The sequence below is a fragment of the Barbus barbus genome, assembly GCF_936440315.1.
Source record: "Barbus barbus genome assembly, chromosome: 24".
Classification (NCBI taxonomy): domain Eukaryota; kingdom Metazoa; phylum Chordata; class Actinopteri; order Cypriniformes; family Cyprinidae; genus Barbus; species Barbus barbus.
Window position 1 is genome coordinate 17440033 of NC_136752.1, and position 19885 is coordinate 17459917.

Below are 19885 nucleotides of genomic sequence, written 5' to 3' on the forward strand. Positions count from 1 at the left end.
CATAGCATAAGCTCTCTGGCCGGAGGCCTCAGCCTCTGGAGGAGCATGTACTAGGGGGTGTCTACCCACTGAAAGGCCACCGAGAAGGGTGCGCTAGGCTGGTATAGCCGCCACGTAGACCCTCAGGGTGGAGTGGGTTAACCCTGCGGAGGCAACGGACTCGAGAACTGTACCAATCGGGCAGTTGGCTGGGTCGAGCTGGCAACCTCCGCACCATGAAGTGACACTTCACTTAGGGCAGGGGTGTCAAACTCAATTCCTAGAGGGCCACAGCCCTGCAGAGTTTAGTTCCAACCCTGCTCAAACACACATACTATGTAGTTTTCAAATAAGTCTAAAGGATTTGATTAGCTGGATCAGGTGTGTTTAATTAGGGTTGGAGCTAAACTCTATAGGGCTGTGGCCCTCTAGGAATTGAGATTGACACCCCTGACTTAGGGCATGCAGGTTCCTTTGTTGTGGAGGAAACATGTAACTAGGGATTGCCTACCCACTAAGAGGTCATCGAGAAGGGCGTGGTAGGCCAATAAAGCCGCCACGTAAACCTTCAGGGTGGAGTGGGTTACCTCTGCGGAGAAACGGGCCTGCAGGAACTCCAGCACTGTACCAATCGGGCAGTTAACTGGGTCGAGGTGGCGGTCTCCACACCATGAAGGGAAAAGTTTCCACTTCAGGGCATACAGTTTCCTCGTAGAGGGAGATCTGGATTGGAGGATGGTCTCAGCAACCTCGGTTGAGAGACCGGAAGCTATGAGCTGTGCTTCCTCAGAGGCCACACCCACAGCTTCCACAGCTCTGGGCGAGGGTGGACGATAGTGCCCCCCGCCTGTGAGAGGAGATCTCTCCTGACAGGAATCTCCCATGGAGAGCCGTCGAGGAGAGAAATCAGGTCCGAGAACCATACTCGGCCCGGGCAGAACGGCCGGGCCCCTAGCGTTTCAACGCAGCTCGAGTTCCTGGAAGGGAACCAATGTGCGTATGTGTCACAATAATCAGTTTTTACGCACATTATAATTGTCCCTCGTTTTGAAATGATTTCCATCAGGACCGGTAATCTAAACAGAAAATAAATGAACAAAACTTAGAGTGCTTGGTTACCAAGGAGACAAATTTACCAGTAATGAGATGAAATGCAGGCATTTAATGTGTGAAGGGAAAACAAGGTTGCCTAATTAAATATTCATAATTTCCAGTTAAGTTGACATGTTATCAAATATTCAAAATTATTTGAAAACGATGTACGCTAACCATTAATCGGACATTATGAACATTGTAAGTAGATAGCCTAGCCTAAATTAAACTAATGAAAGTGTGAAATGCGTGTCAGGGGCCAAAAAACTGGCTACTACTTGCCTTCTTTTTAGTGTTATTATTTTTATTTATTTATTTTATTTTTTGTATGGATAAAGGTGGGGGAAATGTAACTGTCAGGAAATTGTTTATGGCAAGTGTGTATGGTCGCCATGATGGATATCAATAATATCTTCACATTAGCAGAGCCTTCTCCGTGACCGTTCTGATTGGATGGGATTGGCACGCTCACATACACCGTCAATCAGCTGGTCGTCATGGAAACAGTTAGGCGCGTAAAGTGCTGCCTGTGAGTCGGCGCAAGTCTCTGAGCGCGGCAGATCTGTGAGGGGATTTATAAACGCTCCTTCATCGCCCCAGACAGCCGTGAAAATAGTTTACGTCGTGCTCTGTGCTTCACAGGTAGGTGTTTTAACTTATTATTAATTAGTACATTGTTGTAGGAATTTTTAAATCAAAGTTAACCTGCTGTTCTGAGTTAGGCTATATGTAATCACCATATAGATTAAGTTAAAGTAAGGACCGTTTGCGTTAGTCTCAAATTTACAGACGTCACTAACAAAACAAGGTTTTGTCGAAATAGTCTTCGAGTTTTGACTTTGCACTGAGATACATTTATTCCTGTAGCCTATCATTTAAAGAAAGTGTTGTGAGATAAAGTTATTATTTGCCCTTAATTGTATTTAGTTCACTTTTACTGTTAGCAAAACGCCTATTGAATTCTATAGGACTAGCCAAAATGATGTTTTTAAAGAGACTTTTCACTGGTGTCACACCCAGTGTGAGTTCATGTTGTTTGTGCTGTAAACATTGCACAACCGGTGTGCCATCTCTCAGTATGATCAAAATATAAACATTTCAAATTAATAATATATCAAAAAGCGTATCACTGAACACAAATCAGGCAATAGATATGTTTCAATCAACAAATGAAATACAATGTTTTGTGTTGGTTTGCAGCATCTCCACATCTTTAAACTGACAGTAAGCGGAGAAAACTTGTGTAATTGATCCAGTATTGCCTGTGTGGACTATTGTTGACTTTGGTACTGTTTGACTAACCATGTCCACACAAGAGACAGAATTACCCGACAGTCAGGAGAGGGTGGGTTTGAAGAGAAAACTGACGGGTCCACCGAGACTTTTGCTGGGGAAGTCAAAATCAAGAGAGAAACTGGAAGGTAAATCTCAGAGAAGGCAAAGACAAGCTAAAAGTTGTGATGGCACAGCGGAGAATAATGATCAAGAAAATTATGGAAATGAATCCTCACTTATTACCCACCACAGCCCAGAAAAACCCTCAGAGGAGAAGGAAGCCCAGCCAGATGCTCCAGGAGATATCTCAGGAATTCTTGTAACATTGGAGCATAGTGAAATCAAAGATGAAAATATGGAAAGTAAAACAAAAATGACCATAAGCACTTCAAAAACATCCATTAAAAGGGCGTTTTCCTCACTCCTCAGGTGTGGAAAGAGGGAGGAATCAGAGAGAACAGAAAACGGGACTTTGAATCCTCAAAATACAAAGAAAAACAGAAACAAAGCTCAACACAGTATGTGTAACTCCATGGATGAGAATCAACTGAGTGATGTAAACAAGGAAGTTCCTAATGGGAAAATTAAAACTAGGACTTTCTTTACAGTGTGGCGCCTTTTTAAGAGATCTACCACATCCAATGTCAATCTAGGAAGGGGATGTAGAGAGCAAGACAATAGCATGGTTTTTCAGGAGATAACGGCACCAAAAGGTTTGACATTTAAAAAGATCTACCGCATCTTTCCAAGAAAGAAGAAAGCATCTCATACTGATCAGTTTGAGTGTAATGCTCCCAAGGAATCCCAAAAAGAAGAAACTGATCAACTGAATCAATCACATGTGGCTGCTTTGGAGAGTTCCAGTATCGAGAAAGAAGAGAACCAAAAGGAAGAACGAGACATAAAAGCGGAAAGCGTTGCAGAGACATTTACATTCAGCGCAGAGGTGAGCGTTAACACACATATTGAGTTTGACCACATGAATGAGAAGGAAGTATGTCTTGACCAAGATGTTAGTATAAATAAAGAAGAAAACCAGGTATTAAAATCTAATGGTGTTTTGGATTCTGAGGTTCCACCATCGTGTTGCAGCGAGTTTACAGGCACATCATCAGATGGTGATCTGCTAGTCTTAACTGAGAAGCCTATTAAAAATTATGTCAAATGCAAGCCAGTGATTACTATAGAGCAAGCGTACTCATCAGAGGAAGAGAACATGAATGAAACACCTCAGTTCAATGGTCTTGCAGTGAATGGGTCCTGGCAACATTTAAGAATAAACAGCCTAACAATCAACACACTGCATCCTTCTGACCTAAATGTGCCTCCTGAACTGGACCACTGCCATTGTAATGAGAACTTACTGATTCAGACTGCAATTTCAATGGTGCAAGCAGCCATTCGTGGCGCTGTGGAGCAACTCACAATCGAGCAGCAGCACAATCAGATAAGTTTGGACCATGCGTAATCACACATATCTATATTCTTTATTCAGCAAATTTCATATTTCTCTATGATGGTATAGCTGTGTGCAACAAATGGAAAAAAGAGAAGAGGAATTGGTGTGTAAAAACAATGTTAATGTTTGTAATGATTAAATTATTGATGTCGGATTGTGGAAAAGTTTGTAATTTATGTAATTTTAATGCTGTAAGTTTGTACTTGCATGATTAACTTTTGTCATGTATTCATTAATGTTACTTTCTATTGTTCCTATTTTTTATATGGTAATGTCATTGCAGTCTAGTTTCTATAGCAATGGATATCCCACACATGACACTGAGAAGGCAACAAACCACATGCTTATGATATATTGTGTGAAACTGCCTTCCGTCAACATTTAGGGCAACGTTTTTATGAAAATATGTGGTCTGAGAACACAGGTGTGCGTATAGGATGCACTTTTCAGATTTAAATGAGGCCCTGACTGAAGCCTACAGTAAAATTGTTAGATGTTTAGTCACTGAATACTGTACATCTCATGCTTGGGAGTAACGCTTAAAGATAATGATTGCAGAGAAGTGTTGGCAGCAGAGATAATTTTTGCTTCTGTGACTACATGCTACTCTCTTGTGGCACTGAGATGTTACTGCAAGACGGCCAATTATGGAATAGTTCAGCCAAAAATGAAAATTCTGTCATGATTTACTTACCTTCATGTTGTTACAAACCTGTATGATTTTCTTTCTTCTGGGAAACAGAAAAGAGGATATTTTGAAGAATGTTTCAACACTTTTTGTCCATACTGTGAAAGTCAATGGTGACCAAAACTCCACTGACTTTCATTGTAAAGATCAAAAATATTTAAACTTGTACACAAGTTTGGAATGATGTAAGGGTGAGTAAATAATGACAGAGTTTCATTTGGGGTTAACAATCCCCAGTCAGTGCCAATGAAATCAATGACAAGTATATGACCAAAGCAGATGCATTATAAAACACAGTTTATTCAATGTGCCAATTATTAAAAAAAAAAAAAATACCCAAACACATTATCGCACAATGGCACTGAGTGCTGATGAGGAATAAAATCGAAAGGGACTGTTTAAATACACTACACAAGTCTCACAAATAACACAAATGCAAGTTTCGCTGTTTTAAAATACTCTTCACAGTACACCAGCCTCGATTTTGAGTATTCAATGAATATGACTGCAAAAAGTGGTGCTTCGACAGTTCAAATACAGCACAAAGAAACCATGTCTACCATCAGTGATGTCTTGAAATTGATAAATCATTCTAAATAAAACATTTTATCATGTCTCAGTTTTTGAAAATGACATGTCTGCTTTTGAAACATGACTGAATGTGCCATTGCTGTTTTTGTCATGAAGTGTTATATTAGACATTTACAGTGGCATTTTCCCATCTTTGTAGTTATGTCTCAGTTTACCTACGTAAAGTAAGATTGTTAGCGAACTTGGATTATAGTCTGTGTTCCATAGACAATATAATCATGAAAGTCTTTCAACATATCAAAAAGCTTTTAGAAAAGCACCAGTTGCACACATTCATTTGATAGAATATTCTGATTGTGTAGATGTCTTGGACAACTTTGTACAAATAGGCACTGTTCACTGTTAACTTGAAAAATGAAAAACAGCTGGATTTGGTTCAACTGACTGAGCAATAAATAGTTAAGTGCTTTTCTTTATAGAGATGTTTGGCAAAAATGTTCTAAGGCACTGAACCAGTTTTTATAGGAAATTCGATTTAGGGAAGAAATCATGACTCTACGCTCTGTCAGTTTCACTCATTAGGGCACAACCCAAAAATAAACAAGAAATAATAATGTTATTAGCTTAAGCTGGCCTCTTTAAAAAATATATATATATATTTTGATTGTGGTCAAATGTGGCACTTCATAGTGCTATTTGAGTTTCATGCCCATGTGCTTGTCAATCTAATACTTCCTTTAAATATATAATTGATCCAACAGTGTTCAGTCATCCAAGAGTCAGCAACATCATTATACAACAACACTACAATCATCAACACTAAGTTTTAAACATAATTATTGTATGTTTTAACACTGACAATGACTTTTGTGACAGGACAGAAGTGTTGAGGCAGAAAACACAATTAGGTAAAGGAAAATTATGGGTTTAATAAAAGTTAAGCCCAATAGACTGTATTTGAAGAATAATGTTGATTAACAAAATAATTTTGACTTGTCCACTGTTTTCTTAAAAAAGCAAAAACAGGTAATGGTAAGTCACATTGGATTTTATGTGAATGGGACCAATTTTAGAGGAATTAAAAGCAGAAACATAATACATTATTCTGTTAAAAATTAAGTATTATGTCACAAGCACTGTACGCTGTAATGTTATGTTTGCTTATGTCTTATTGAAACAGTGAGTATTTTTTTACAGATTGGCCCCATTCACTTCTACTGTAAATGCCTCACTGTAACCAAGATTTTTGCTCTTTTTTTAAGAAAATGAGGGATAGGTGGAAATTAATTTGTTGTAATCAACCTACCACAAATGCTGTCGACAGAGTTTAACTACTAAATCCAGAATATTCCTTTAACAGACATTGAGTGTTAGCATGGATATATGTCAAACACTACATCATTCCACAGTCACTGCGTCCACGCTCTCCTGAGAGACCTCAGAGTCCAGTGAGTAGCAGGAGCTGCCGTTATCCTGAGTGTCCTTGGCTGCCTCCTCTCCCGTGGCTGTGGTAATATCTGGCTGGCCCTCGCAGCCATGGAGCAGCTGCCCACAGAAGCGGCTGTAGCGATGGTATCGCAGCGGCTTGCCCACATGTGCGAACATGTGCTCTTGCAGCTGGCTCTTGTGCGTGAAACGAAGGTTGCAGACAGCACAGGCCATCTTTCGTTTTCGTGTGAAGGCTGCCAATGGGCTGCCGCTCCGTCCAGTCCCACCACCTCGCCTGAGTTCCATGGCCAGTTCATCTGCCAGGGCCTGACTCTGCCGTAAGGCCTCCTCCAGACTACCAGAGTCTATGCGCTCCTTATGAGGCCGCCTCTCCTCTAGGGACTTGTGTTCCCCGGTTTTGTCCTCTGAAGGGCCTTCCATCAGACCGTTAGGCTCGAGGGCACAGGCTGCATGGGTAAATAGGTGCTCTTGTAGGCCTTCAGGTGACAGACAGCGTTCACCGCACCGGGGGCATAATAGTGCTAGAGGGCCATCTTTGAACAGACCCGCCTGACAGGGGCTCATCTGGGCTGGGGAGAGAGAGCAAGGCTCTTTGTCGCCTTCCTGTTGTTCTTCCTCCTCTACCCTTTCCTGTTTGATCCGAGCCGAAATGTCAGAGTCGTCCCCTGAGGCCACCGAGGATGCGGCGCGGAAACTTTGAGGCTGTGGCTCAGATGTAATGCCCTCCAGCCCTACAGCGAGAGCTAAACGGCCATGTGTGCGATCGGCCCTAGTGCTGGAGCAGCCGTCCTCAGGGTCCCGTGAACCGCCAGCCTTCAGGCCCGAGTTCTCTTTACTAGCCAGCTGTGAAGAGATCTGGATGCCATACAGGTTGGACATACGGATGGGCTCAGAGGATGCATCGGGGCCGCCATCGCCTGTTTTGTGGCAGAGCTGGTACGCGTGGAGGAACTTGATGCCTTCTTGAAGTCTTCCCTGGTCTACGGGTTGTTTGGGACCCATGCCTGTGTACATGATGTGTAACAGATAGCTGAAGACATCTGGTTGAATATCTGTGGGCTGGATCTTGATGCACTCACTGAAAAAGCAGGAAAGTCATTAAAAATACAATCAGCAATTTATTATTTCTTTTAAAGTATGATTATTAAGCATTTGGTCTATATTTGGCATTCTTATTAACAACTTTTAATGTTTATCGATAAAGCTAGCTTCACTTCCTTCCCATGCTTATTTGTATAGCAGAGTACGTAAGCATGATGTGTGGCCTGTACACTTCATGATACATTTCAAAATGGAGTTTTTGCTAACCTGGACTGGTGGATGAAGATCATTTTGAAGTAGTTTGAGAAGGCAGCAAGGACTGCACGATGAGCCTTGAAGTATACGTTGCCAATGGCAACAGTGCAGTCACACAGAAAGCCAAACTCCCTTTGGACGTTCAGCTGCTGCAGGAGGAACAAACTATGGCCAGATACGTCCATCTCCACCTGTTACATAGAACATACATACATGCATAGAAAACAAATGTCAACCAAATAAAACCTTATGCATAATTTGAAAAACCTACTCTCCTGTATACTACACTGGGATTAATAATACTAGCATTTACCTTATTATTCAGAGTTGTTTTTTTTTGTTTTTTTTTCAATGTCATTGGCTATGTTCAGGTGTAATACAGCAACCTTAAGAAAATATTATTGATATTACTAAATAATGTATATTTGAATACCATAGCACATACTTTTAAGCTAGATTCATCATTTTTGTCTTCAGGCATTCTTATTTTTTCTTGTCCCAAATGTCTCTCAACATGATGGACCAGCAAGTGCCAGAACCAACCAATGAAGTGACTCTCTGAAGAGCCTTAGTTGACTGAGTAACTGGCGACCTCTATCGATCAAAATAGTCATAATATTTTAACATTTTTTGAGACAAACCAGCTGTTTACATCTGGATAGGATTGCCATTTTTTACAGTGAAACCTACTATGACAATGCTTTGGTAAATGATATTCTTACGTTCCTCATAAAAACAAATTACTCGGAAATTCTGTAAGAACTACGTTGTAACTTAAATCAACAGAATTTCACATTGCATCATTGTATGTAATTTGACTTTTCTTAATATATAAACGGAGAAACATCAACGACTGGCTTGTATTAAATTTTTACACCGCAACATTTTTAAATATTTGCATGCCGACCTGAGCAGACAATACCTGACAGCGATTTCTTAAAATCATTACACAAAAGGACATTTACAAACAGCAATGTTCGTCGCATTCGAACAAGAAAATCCCATGAATGAATGGATTATACACAAAAAATAGCGTGTATGAGCTGTTTAGTTCCTGCTTCTGTTTTATACAGGTTCTGACTCCCAGCAGATTTGTTCGCGACAGAATAATAATAATTTTCACACGTCTGGTCTACACCGATCAAGTGTTGTCGAAGAAACGGTGTACAGTTTCATGCACCTTGGCCAACAAAGCATGCATGTACCAAAGCACAGACATGATGCATTCACACGGTTCCAAAAATGCGTTCTTACCAACTATACGAGAGAAACGGATAATAATTTCGTGTTTGTTGCTGCAGGAAAATTCTCTTATGGTCTCGCGGTTCTTCCTAAGCGATTGACGGCTTAGCTTGTTATCCGTCACGTGACCGCACTGTACATTAGCTGATCCAGACGCACACATAGTAGAAACATACAAAGCAAACGCTTTGCTTGTATTTACATGCTCGTTCGATATGTTTTTGTTCTTTTGTGTCGAATGATGGCTCAGCTGCATATATATATATATATATATATATGTATATATGTATATATATATATAGACTATAGCAGTTATATCTAGTGAGGAAAGGCCTAAACGATATGTGAAGTATGACAACTTGCATAGACGAAAGCGCAAAGCCAGTCTTGCAAAAGGGTCTCTGACAGACTTGAAGCACTCGTGAAATTGTTTGTGTAACACACATATATTGGAACACCTCTAACAATTTAAACACTGGACCAATTATACGGCTTTAAACTCTGTCTTATAACATTTAGCCTATCACATAGGGATGCTACAATAAAGATCTAATCAGATGGATTTTGGTAATGTGCCATTAGTTATGGTGTGGATTTACGATTAGTGTTTGTGTGGTAATGGCTTGTGATGATGTTTACTATGTAAATAATTATTGGACAAAATTTAGCACTGACTTTGAATGTATATAATATATATATATATATATATATATATATATATATATATATATATATAGGCTATATATATATATTTAACTTGTATATGAGAATTGCAATTGTATCAAATTTTACATTTTAAACATGTTTGTTAATGGCCTATGTGACAATGTAGTAAAATATTGTACAAAAATAGTGATATTTATGATGTTTACATCAGAAATTAGACTTCCCATTCCATAAAAACTAACTTGTTTGTGTGTGCAGATATTCAGTTCTCTAAAGTGCTTAGCATGATGGTAATGACAGCAATACAGAGGAAAGCGAAGAAATGTGTAGGCTAATGTATACACACACACACACACACACAAAATAATAATAATCATTTGAAAGTAGTTAAGGTGCGAAATGTAAGCTATATAATACCATTCTATTTCGTTTCCAGAACGAATGTCACCGCAAGGGTTCGTCCTGAAGAGCATATTTTCATACATGGTTTGGTTGCATTTTCACTGTGCTGCGCGTGCTGGGGCGGGCTGGATTTGCGTGAGCGGGGCCGGATCTCAGTGCGGTGATAGAGCTCGCAGAGCGGCTGTGCGGAAGTTCTTTCATCCGCGCTGCACAGAAGGGGCTTCGCCCTCGAGATTAGCTATTCTCGTCCCAAGTTTTCGCTTGGACGAAGGCAAAAGAGGTGGAACTTCTTCGCTCTGTGTTTTAACTTGAATTCTGTCGTTCGCTACAAGTTAGCGCCCATTACCGTCGGTGAGTATTTTCAGTGTGTTTTGCGTGTAAACACGAGCTGCAGTAATGTGAAGCTCATAGCGTATGTGCGGGAAGCTGCGCGGGGGTGGCACTGCGTGCTTGCGTGAGAGATCTCCCTACGACAATGGTCAGATATATTCGGTAATGCCGTCTTATAAGTAACAGAGCCTTTAAAACTTTATGTTGTCACTAAGGATAATTGTATGGTCAGATCTGTAGCGTGTTGTCCAAGTAGTGTAATTTTACTTTTAAGTGCGGTATGATTGACAGCCACAACGCCCGCATGATTCTGTCTCCAAAATAGGCCAATGAGAACGTGGGGGCGGGATGTAAACCTCTGTTTGGCTTGTGATGGAGCTGAACGACGGAAACAAGTATTATTTAAACCAGTTCTTACTAAGCCTATTAATTATACGAACACAGTTTCTCTCTTCTGCTGTCATCTGGTTTTTATGATTTTATTCTGAATAGTAAAACCGTATTTTACAAGTTTGCAAAGAATCTGAACATTCTACTAGACTCCGTTAATTATTATAACGCGATCAGTTATTGACCAAGTTTGCCCTTAGAAGGAATTTTACCTGGTGGGTTGCTCAGATGGTTACAAATCTTCAAATTCTTTTCTTTTGAACTTTTATTCATCAAAGTACCATAGCTTCCACAAAAAAATATTAAGCAGCACAACTGTATTTACCATGGATAATAATAAGAAACATTTCTTGAACACCAAATCAGCACTGAAAACTGGAATAATTTAGCTTTGCCATCACATGAATAAATTACATTTTAAAATATATTAAAAAACAAAACAGTTATTTTAATTGAAATAATAGTTCACAATATTACTGTTTTTTTATCGTGCTTTTAATTAAATAAATGTGACTATGGTGAGCATAAGAGACTTCTTTCAAAATCGTAAAAAGCTTAGTGGCCCCAAATTTTTGAACAGCAGTCTTATTTAATTTGGATATTTTTGCTTGAATTAGCATACTGTACTTTAGTTCTTAGAAATTTGGTATGATAATCCCTCTCAGAAGTAAAAAAAAAACTTTTTAAGCTACAGCCATACACATTCACACATCTTTGGGTGTTTTTGGATGTCCTGTCATTAGTGTTGTGCTTTTTAGGCAACATGTCAAGTTAAAAATAGTCAAACTTTTAAAAGTGCATCTTGAGATCTGTGCACTCACGTTTCCATTCCACAGTTAGATTGCAAATCAATACACGAGTCATGATGTTATCATGATAGGGGGCCCGTGAGAGGGAAAAAGATTCCTCAAACCCGGGTCTTGCTGATGTATCACATTTTTCTTTATGATTCTTCACAGGGTAATGGCAAGGCCGAGCCACAGTGAGCATGTCCTGCAGCAGCTCAACAACCAAAGGGAGTGGGGTTTCCTCTGTGATTGCTGCATTGCTATAGGGGACATTTATTTCAGGGCCCACAAGGCCGTGTTGGCGGCCTGCAGCTCTTACTTCAGAATGATGTTCATCCGGGATCAGCAGGGAACCACACGGTTTGATCTCAGCAACATGAAGATCAGCGCAGAGTGCTTCGATCTCATTTTGCAGCTCATGTACCTTGGCCGAATTGTCGTGGATCACTATGAATTTGAAGAGCTGAAATCATCTATGGCCTACCTACAAATGTACTACATCCCTGACTCACTGGAGGACCTCCGAGACATCCGAACATCCAATCTAACACCCTCGTCCTCTGCATCGTCCTCTTCGTCATCCAGCTCCTCGTCCTCATCCAGCGTGGTGGGAAGCAAGATGATGTTTGGCGTTCGAATGTTTGAGCAGCAGCGACCAAGCCCTTTTGAGAATGAACAAGCACCAAAAGCCTCAACCACAACTGCTCGTCAGACCATTAACATCTCAACTGTCAGGCCTGCTGAAGATGTGGTTATACCTCACCCTCCACCACACTCAGAGACCGTTGTAGACCAGCCATGTGACTTGAGGAAGAGAACGTCAGGCCGAAGCTCTGCCATGAAAGAACGTCCTCGATTTGGTCGTACATACACTTGCGACGATTGCGGTTTTGTGTTCAGCTGTGAAAAGCTGCTCATCGAACACATCCTCACATGTACCAATCGCAAAGCTTTCCAGACACCAAAAGTCAGCAAGGAGGTTTACGGCGATGCTGGAAAAGCCGAGAGTTCGACCTCAGAGGGTACAGATGAGCACAGAACGGTTTGCAAGGGCGAAGAGGACTGGCCAGACCACAAGCCAGACACAGAGACTGTGATCAGGTCCGTCGCCACCGGCTTGGATGGTGAAGCTGCCTTCTCCAGGAATATTACCATTAAAGTGGAGCGAGATGACGATTCTGAGACCGAATTGGAAACTATAAAATTCGTAAAGGTAGGGAACCATAACGTAGGGAGCTGTAAAGTTCGTACCAGAGTGTACAAAGACAATCTTGCAGACCAGATGAAGTTTGACAGTGAGGAAGAGGCTGGAGTATCAGCCATGGATGCTTTGGAGGGCCAAAGCACAGGGTTAGACACGGATCCCAAGGTGCACCGGATCAAAGAGGAAAAGCAAGATGGCGCGTGCATTCCATGCGAGTTGTGTGGAGCCCTGTTGACGGAGGAGGATCAGTCCGCTCATTACATCTCCAGCCACATGGGACATATCTGCGCCTGTGGAAGGTGCGGCCAAGTGCTCATTAAAGGCAGGCAGCTGCAGGAGCACGCCGAGCGTTGTGGTGAACCCCAAGGGGCCGAGACGGACTCCCCAGGTGAGGATTCGCTTCTACTTGAAGATGCAGAGGCTATGGAAGAAAGCTTGCTGGAAGGAGCCGACCTGGGCTTTCGCTGTCCACTCTGTGGGCTGATATTTGAAAGCGAAAGTCTTGCGGTGGAGCACACGTTGACTTGTCCGGAGCAGGAGTCGCTCCGGCCCGTTCTGTTGGAGCCGGACCATCGGCGCAAGCATTTCTGCGCAATTTGCGGCAAAGGCTTTTACCAAAGGTGTCATCTACGGGAGCACTACACTGTGCATACCAAGGAAAAGCAGTTCACCTGTCAGACCTGCGGGAAACAGTTTCTGCGTGAGCGACAGCTGCGGTTGCACACTGACATGCACAAGGGAATGGCACGGTATGTCTGCCCCGTGTGTGATCAGGGTACGTTCCTCAAACACGATCACGTGCGACACATGATCTCTCATCTGTCTGCCGGAGAGACTATCTGCCAGGTGTGTTTCCAGATTTTCCCCAGCGGCGAACATCTTGAGAAGCACATGGATGTGCATCTGTACATCTGTGGGGTTTGCGGAGAGAAGTTCCGTCTCCGCAAAGACATGCGGAGCCACTACAACTCCAAGCACACCAAGAGACAATGAGAGGTCTCTCTGCAACCCTTGAATCTTTGAAATAAGCCATACTGTAAATGTGAGAACAAATCTATGCACTTAGACACCAATTGTAACCTTTACAACTGCACTTTCTATGTGTATGCAAATTCTGGATGTGTTGCTCAATGTTTTTGGTGGGACATAGTGCCTCAAGCTTTTGTCTTCATTTTCTTATGCTTCAAGATGGATATCCAGACACTGGTTAAGTCTAGATATTGACTAAATCACACTATCAGTGGTGTTTCAGTTGAAAATGCTAAATAGTTCTGTAGTTATGAAACTGGCTCATGGCTCATAGTTTTACATCCAAAAAATAATATCTGTTCATTAAGCTTTAACGGTGGGGCACATCAACATTTTAACTTTCGTATTTAAGAGGACTTTTGTCAAAAGGGTCATTTGTTTTTATTGGTGGTGCTTTATTAGTGAACATAAGCATATACTGCTTCCATTTTCTCATTATTTCAAGTAGCTCTGTTGTCGTTACCTGTCATAATATTCCATGTTCAATTGCCCTGACAGGGATAGTTCACCTTGACAAATTCTGTCATCATTTACTCACCCTTACTGTATGTTATTCTGAACCTTTATGACTGACTCTCTTCTGTTGAGATTTAGAAAAATATCTGATTTTTACATACGGGTTTTGTCCATAAAATGAACGTTAGTGGGGTCCAATGTTGTTTTGGACAAAAACTGTTCAAACATTGTTCAAAATATATTTTCTTCTGTTCCGCAGAAGAAAGCAAGCCATGTTTGGAATGACATTAGGGTGAGAAAATGATGATAATTTTTTGGCTAACTATCCCTTTAAAGCACAGAGATAATAAAGGAGAATAGATTGCTAATAGTATGTGGGCACTTTTCCCTCCTTGCACCAGAACACTAAAAATACTGTATTTTATAAAAAGCAAAGAAAAACACTTTTGTTGATGCCTTTCGGCTAGCTGTATTTGCTAAATAGTCACTTGTACAAAACCCAGGAATCTATGCAAACTGTTGTAAATTCAACCCTAATTTAGTGTGCGTTCACAGAGTTGACGTGAACAGAGTTTCATGGAGTAACATTTATTTTGTAGTTATTTCAATATCCCAAAGATATTCATGTCATATAAACAGATTTATAAAATCTTTCGGTTTGTACACAAGCTATCTGTTTCTAATAAGGATTACGTGATATACAATACTTATCAGCCTACGCTGTTTTTGTTCAGAGCAATCAAACTATATGCTTTTGTTTAGGGTCCATCTAAAGCTTAAATGGGCTTATAAGAGGTCTTAACATTTCAAATATTTCACACCTTGTAAAATTATTGTGGCTTGATGTGAAGTATGCCATATAATGCTTGCACAAGGGTGTAGGGTAAATTATTACATGTTTGTATTAATAAGTACTTCAGCAATTGTTATCTTATCCTGTGAAATAGCTAATTTTTTGGTTTTGTGTTTTTCAAGTTTAATCACATGACGTTCATACAGGCTAGAGAGCAGATTTTTGGAGCTGTGATCCATGAACCATCAACGGGGCCAAGAGATCATACAGATTAATCTAGACAGTTAATGATTGGATTAAGAGCAGGCAGTCTGGCTAAATTTGTGGCAGTTGGTGCTCCACGCTTATGTTTAAAATACATTGTCACATTCAAGTAAACTGACCTATTCAGGCTTACATAGCTTAATATCTTAATCTATGGATTGTATAAAAAGTATATCAGAACTGTTACAGTGGGGTTTATGCAGCTCACTTGTATTCTTCATCGGAAGTTACATTTGTGATGGGTTTTTAAACAAAAAGGACCAAAGCAAGCAAGTAATTTTAATTTACAGACAAACAGCTCAGACATTTGCACTGGCTGTTCTGCGGGGTGTTTGGGTTGTGTTGTGATCTAAACCTAGTGAAAATATATATTTTTTGTGTGTGTGGTAGAAATATTGCAAGGAATATAAGCAAATATTGTTTTTTGATCACATTTTAAAAATTTCCTTCAGTGTTTCATACGTTCTTGGATTTAAGAAAGAAAATAAAAGTTTAAAAATTGGTGATTTGTGTGATGTACTTGATACGAAATTAATTAATCATTAAAATTCACAAACAAGAATGCAAAACATCTTATAAGGTGTGTTTACCGTTTTATCTGACAATGATTAATTTATCATATAAAGTATTTTCTCTAGACAGACTACAGGCTGCTGGCTGAATTATATTACATCCTTCTGGTTGTCAGATAATGGCAGCGTTAATATTTGCCATGCAAATGACCATTCCAAACCTATCAGGGATATTTTATCCCTATATTTAACCGACCATATCAAACACAATAGCTTCAATCCCCTGCAAATGAATAACAATCATTTTTAAGTAATTAGTGAAAGCTTTACTTTTATAGTATGCCTGTGCTATGTCAAATTTATCAAAAATTATACTACTGATTTTTTTTTATGGTAATTTGGTGCATCGTTTTCTGTAGTTTTATTTAACTTGTCTACAAATAAACAGTAGCTTGTGAAAATATAGCAAGGAAGATTAATTTGTCAAACTGAACATCATTCTTCTGTGTGTGACAATGCATTGCTTACAGGGTTCTTTAGCCTGCGTTACCATGATAAATGCTGTGGCTTTTTGATGTATTATTGCTGATGTTCAGTAGCTGCACTGATAATAATCATCATACATGTACCCTCTAGCAGTATTTTGAAATTGAGCTGCAAAGTCAGAACAGGGAACGATCTCTGTAGGTCTGTAGGAAAGCAGAAACATAGCGAACTAATCAAACACATAGGCCAAATTGAACTAACATTAACAGTGTTTGTTTGTTTGCAGGATAGTGCCATCACTAACCTCTAGATGGTGATATTTCTCTCATATGATTTGACCCAAAGTTCTAGAGGACCTTTTTACGTATGTACCACTCTCTGAGAAACAGGTTAGGTGTAGGGTAGACGGTTTTAGGGATTTATACAAAAGGCAAATGTTGTTTGGCCACCTCAATGCTAAGCTCTAAACATCAGCACAAAAACATCCCTCCCGTACATAGCCTGTATTTTGCTATATTTACTTAAAATGCCTAAACAGGCTCTATCTGAGGCTCTCAAATGAGTTTATGGCTGGTTAAAAGCCTGCCTATATGTTCCCCTAACAGCTCGACTGCCTTTGCAGCCAGTGAGCTTGTGGTTTTGGAAACCATCTCTAGATGCCTGAAAACATCTTGTGGCGCTCAGTGACGCATACAAACGCTGTATTTGTCCAACCAAATTAGTTTAGCATGGAAGGAACTTTTCGTTCTCAATGGGTAAATACATGAGACGTCTAAGCTGTTTAATAAAAACATCCTTGATTAGAACCAAAGAATTCTTCTCATGAAGCAAAAAGTTGGCCCTACTTTAAATATTACACACGTTAATTTTTTTACACACGTTTAAAAAAAATCTAGATTTTTTTCGGCTTGTTTACCAGATGGGCAAAGCTCATATCTGACAGCTCTTGTTTATGTTATTCTTTGATTATCCACTTGGTGGCGCTGTTTTATGTTTATACATAATCCACATTATGAACAGGTCTCACGTGTGCATTTGAGAAGCTTAATATGTATGCTTGGCTGACAAAATGCACTCTACTACTGAATAAGTAACAGTTTACATTGTGTGTTCTCAGATTATTATACATTGTGAGTTAAAGCCAGTCCAGCATTTCTAGTCTTTCAAGAAAACAGATCTACTAGAAGACATCTGACATTTTTGTTTCCCACAATGAATTTTAGTTTAATATCCAACTTATCCAACGCTCTCGTTTTTTTATCATCAAGCATCCCATTACTATTTCGAAGTGCCGCTGCAAAAACGACTCAGTACGTGAATGAACCGTTCGAATGAATCAAACTGAATCGCGAACCTTTCGCAACCCGTTTGACCGAATCGTTGGTTGGCATAGTTCTCATTCTAAACATGTGTTAGAAAAACACAAGATGATTGATTGCTGAAATATACTATCAGGGAAAATTATTCTCTGATAGTATATTTACATTATACATTAATCTCTCAAACATCAGACAAGAATTTAGATGTAGCCTAGTATTACGGTTTAAGACCGAAACTAGAATGTAAAAATAGCGCTGCTTTCTCTACATTGCCGCAAGGGAAATATTTATTTTCTTTTTTGCCGCAAGGATTGAGATTTAGGTAAAGTACTGTCATGGCGGAGCAACAGGTCGAAGACAATATTGCTGAGCTAGTATGTTTATTGCAACTTGACTAAGTGATTTTTAGATTAGAATTGATTTAGAGAATGGCCTAGGTTTAAATGGCAGATGCAAATGATAACTGGTTTGTAATCACATACTTGCGTAAAGTAGCCAAGCCTAAAGTATACACAAAAGTTTTTGTTTTAAATTTACTAAAAAAAAAAGAAATTTTTAGAATGTCTTTCTTATGTTTTAACATTAATGGTTTGTTAACAAAACCAACAATTGCTTAAGCTACTTTTTTTTTCCTCGAAAAAAATGGCCTTATCTTTGACATCTAACTAAGCTACTGTCTGTTTCCGTTACACCCTGCTAAATTAATTTCTTCTCCATTATCCCTAATTATATGTTCCAAATCAACAGAGTTCTGCCTTGGATCACAGACCCACAGTGCCCATCTCTCGTGCCCCTCTGATTTAGTTTGGTTTACATGATGTCCTTTTAAGGCAGGTCTGTTTGTCACGACTGTGGGTGTCTGGTCCTCATGGGAGCTGGTCACGCCGACTTCAGTAATGGAGAGTCTTTCCATAACACATCATCCACCCACTCCAGTCATATGTTTACAGGCACGGTCCCCTTGAAGGTCCACTTTACAGCACTTCCCAGCCACCTGCTCCTTTTGTAGTTGCTTCATTACATGTCATTTAGCACAGGCTTTGGCTCTTAGCCTTCTTGAAAATATTAACCTTTCAAGAGCACTGTATCCTGTAAGCTCAAATAAACCTAAGGACAATTCTAGCATTTTGTCAGTTTTTATCAGCCATTTAACAGATGCCTTCATCCAGAGCGATTTAAGATTGAACTCTGATGAGTTCACCTGTCGTCTGTTCTAAAATAATTTGGTCTGGACTGACCTTATGTAATCTTTAATTTTCTTGCTGACTCATTATTCCAAACCACCCACACTCTAATGCATGAAGAAAGACGCAATATAATAAGTATTATTATTATTATTATTTTGAAATTTGCATATGATTCTAGAAAACGCCAGAATAAGTTCACACATTTTATTTGGCTTTTCCCACTTTCTCCTTATTTGTTACTCCCACCATCTGTCCTCTCACACCAGAGGCAGTTCAAAATAATGTGTAAACAATCTTAGAATGAAGGGCTGTGACTTGACTCATGGACTCTAAAGCCTTCAGCTAAAATCAAACAAAAATATTTTATTGAATATATATATATATATATATTATTGAAATATATAACCTAACATAAGCATAATTCTTCTGAACATAAAAATCATGCATGAATTGTCCCTTTTGAATGTTCACAGACAGTCTATGCTATGTGAGATACAGCTTTTAGAGCCTTTTGCCTTAAAAGGACATAAACCATTCTTGAAATATTTCAAAACGGCAACTGACACATGCCATCTGTTTATGCCATAATGCAAAGTCACTTACATATGCATGCTGGCTAAAAATGTGACTGACATTATAAGCCAAGAACCTCAGATGCTGGAGAAAAAAATTTTAATTATGAAATGAGTCTGATGTGGGGTGGGGGCAACACATGTTGATTGTTGGCAGTGTATTTAATGACATCTTTACGATGATTCTCTGACATCAGAGGAGTGAATTAAAGTCATCCGCATCAATCTTTGACAGAAGAAAAAATATCAAATAGGTAATCTATTTTGGCCCACATGATGAGTGTAGAAATGAATCAAGGATGGCTCTTAAAGGTATTTGATAAGATTATACATGTGCGTCACCAAATCCATTTGCTCCACTTTGTGAATAACCTGGGCGAAAAATTGTTAACACAATTACTTTTGGTCACCAAATTCAGGTTGTACAGTTCTGTTTCCATAATTTTCAATCACTGTATGATTTAAGGTCAGATTAG

At 39.6% G+C, this 19885-nt stretch overlaps 3 protein-coding genes across 3 annotated transcripts; 2 read left to right on the top strand and 1 right to left on the bottom strand.

Annotated features, from left to right (window-relative positions):
- The first annotated feature begins 1584 nt into the window (after positions 1-1584).
- LOC306843645 (uncharacterized protein) lies at positions 1585-4812 on the top strand. Its single transcript, XM_079375235.1, has 2 exons — positions 1585-1713; positions 2272-4812. Exon 2 carries the CDS (start codon positions 2375-2377, stop codon positions 3812-3814), a length of 1440 nt encoding a protein of 479 aa, XP_079231361.1. The 5' UTR covers positions 1585-1713; positions 2272-2374; the 3' UTR covers positions 3815-4812.
- zbtb25 (zinc finger and BTB domain containing 25) lies at positions 4775-7957 on the bottom strand. The gene is made up of 2 exons (XM_079375236.1): positions 7782-7957; positions 4775-7551 (listed from the first exon to the last, which is right to left on the bottom strand). The coding sequence occupies exons 1-2, from the start codon at positions 7952-7954 to the stop codon at positions 6423-6425; spliced, it is 1302 nt and encodes a 433-aa protein (XP_079231362.1). The 5' UTR covers positions 7955-7957; the 3' UTR covers positions 4775-6422.
- Positions 7958-10216: 2259 nt separating this feature from the next.
- Positions 10217-15906, top strand: zbtb1 (zinc finger and BTB domain containing 1). Its single transcript, XM_079375909.1, has 2 exons — positions 10217-10430; positions 11759-15906. Exon 2 carries the CDS (start codon positions 11763-11765, stop codon positions 13782-13784), a length of 2022 nt encoding a protein of 673 aa, XP_079232035.1. The 5' UTR covers positions 10217-10430; positions 11759-11762; the 3' UTR covers positions 13785-15906.
- Positions 15907-19885: the final 3979 nt, after the last annotated feature.

Coding starts and splice junctions, on each gene's coding strand:
- zbtb25 (XM_079375236.1), bottom strand. CDS start 7,954: ATGGACGTATCTGGCCATAGTTTGTTCCTCCTGCAGCAGCTGAACGTC. Junction 7,552..7,781: donor ATCTTCATCCACCAGTCCAG/GTTAGCAAAAAC, acceptor CTGCTTTTTCAG/TGAGTGCATCAAGATCCAGC.
- LOC306843645 (XM_079375235.1), top strand. CDS start 2,375: ATGTCCACACAAGAGACAGAATTACCCGACAGTCAGGAGAGGGTGGGT.
- zbtb1 (XM_079375909.1), top strand. CDS start 11,763: ATGGCAAGGCCGAGCCACAGTGAGCATGTCCTGCAGCAGCTCAACAAC.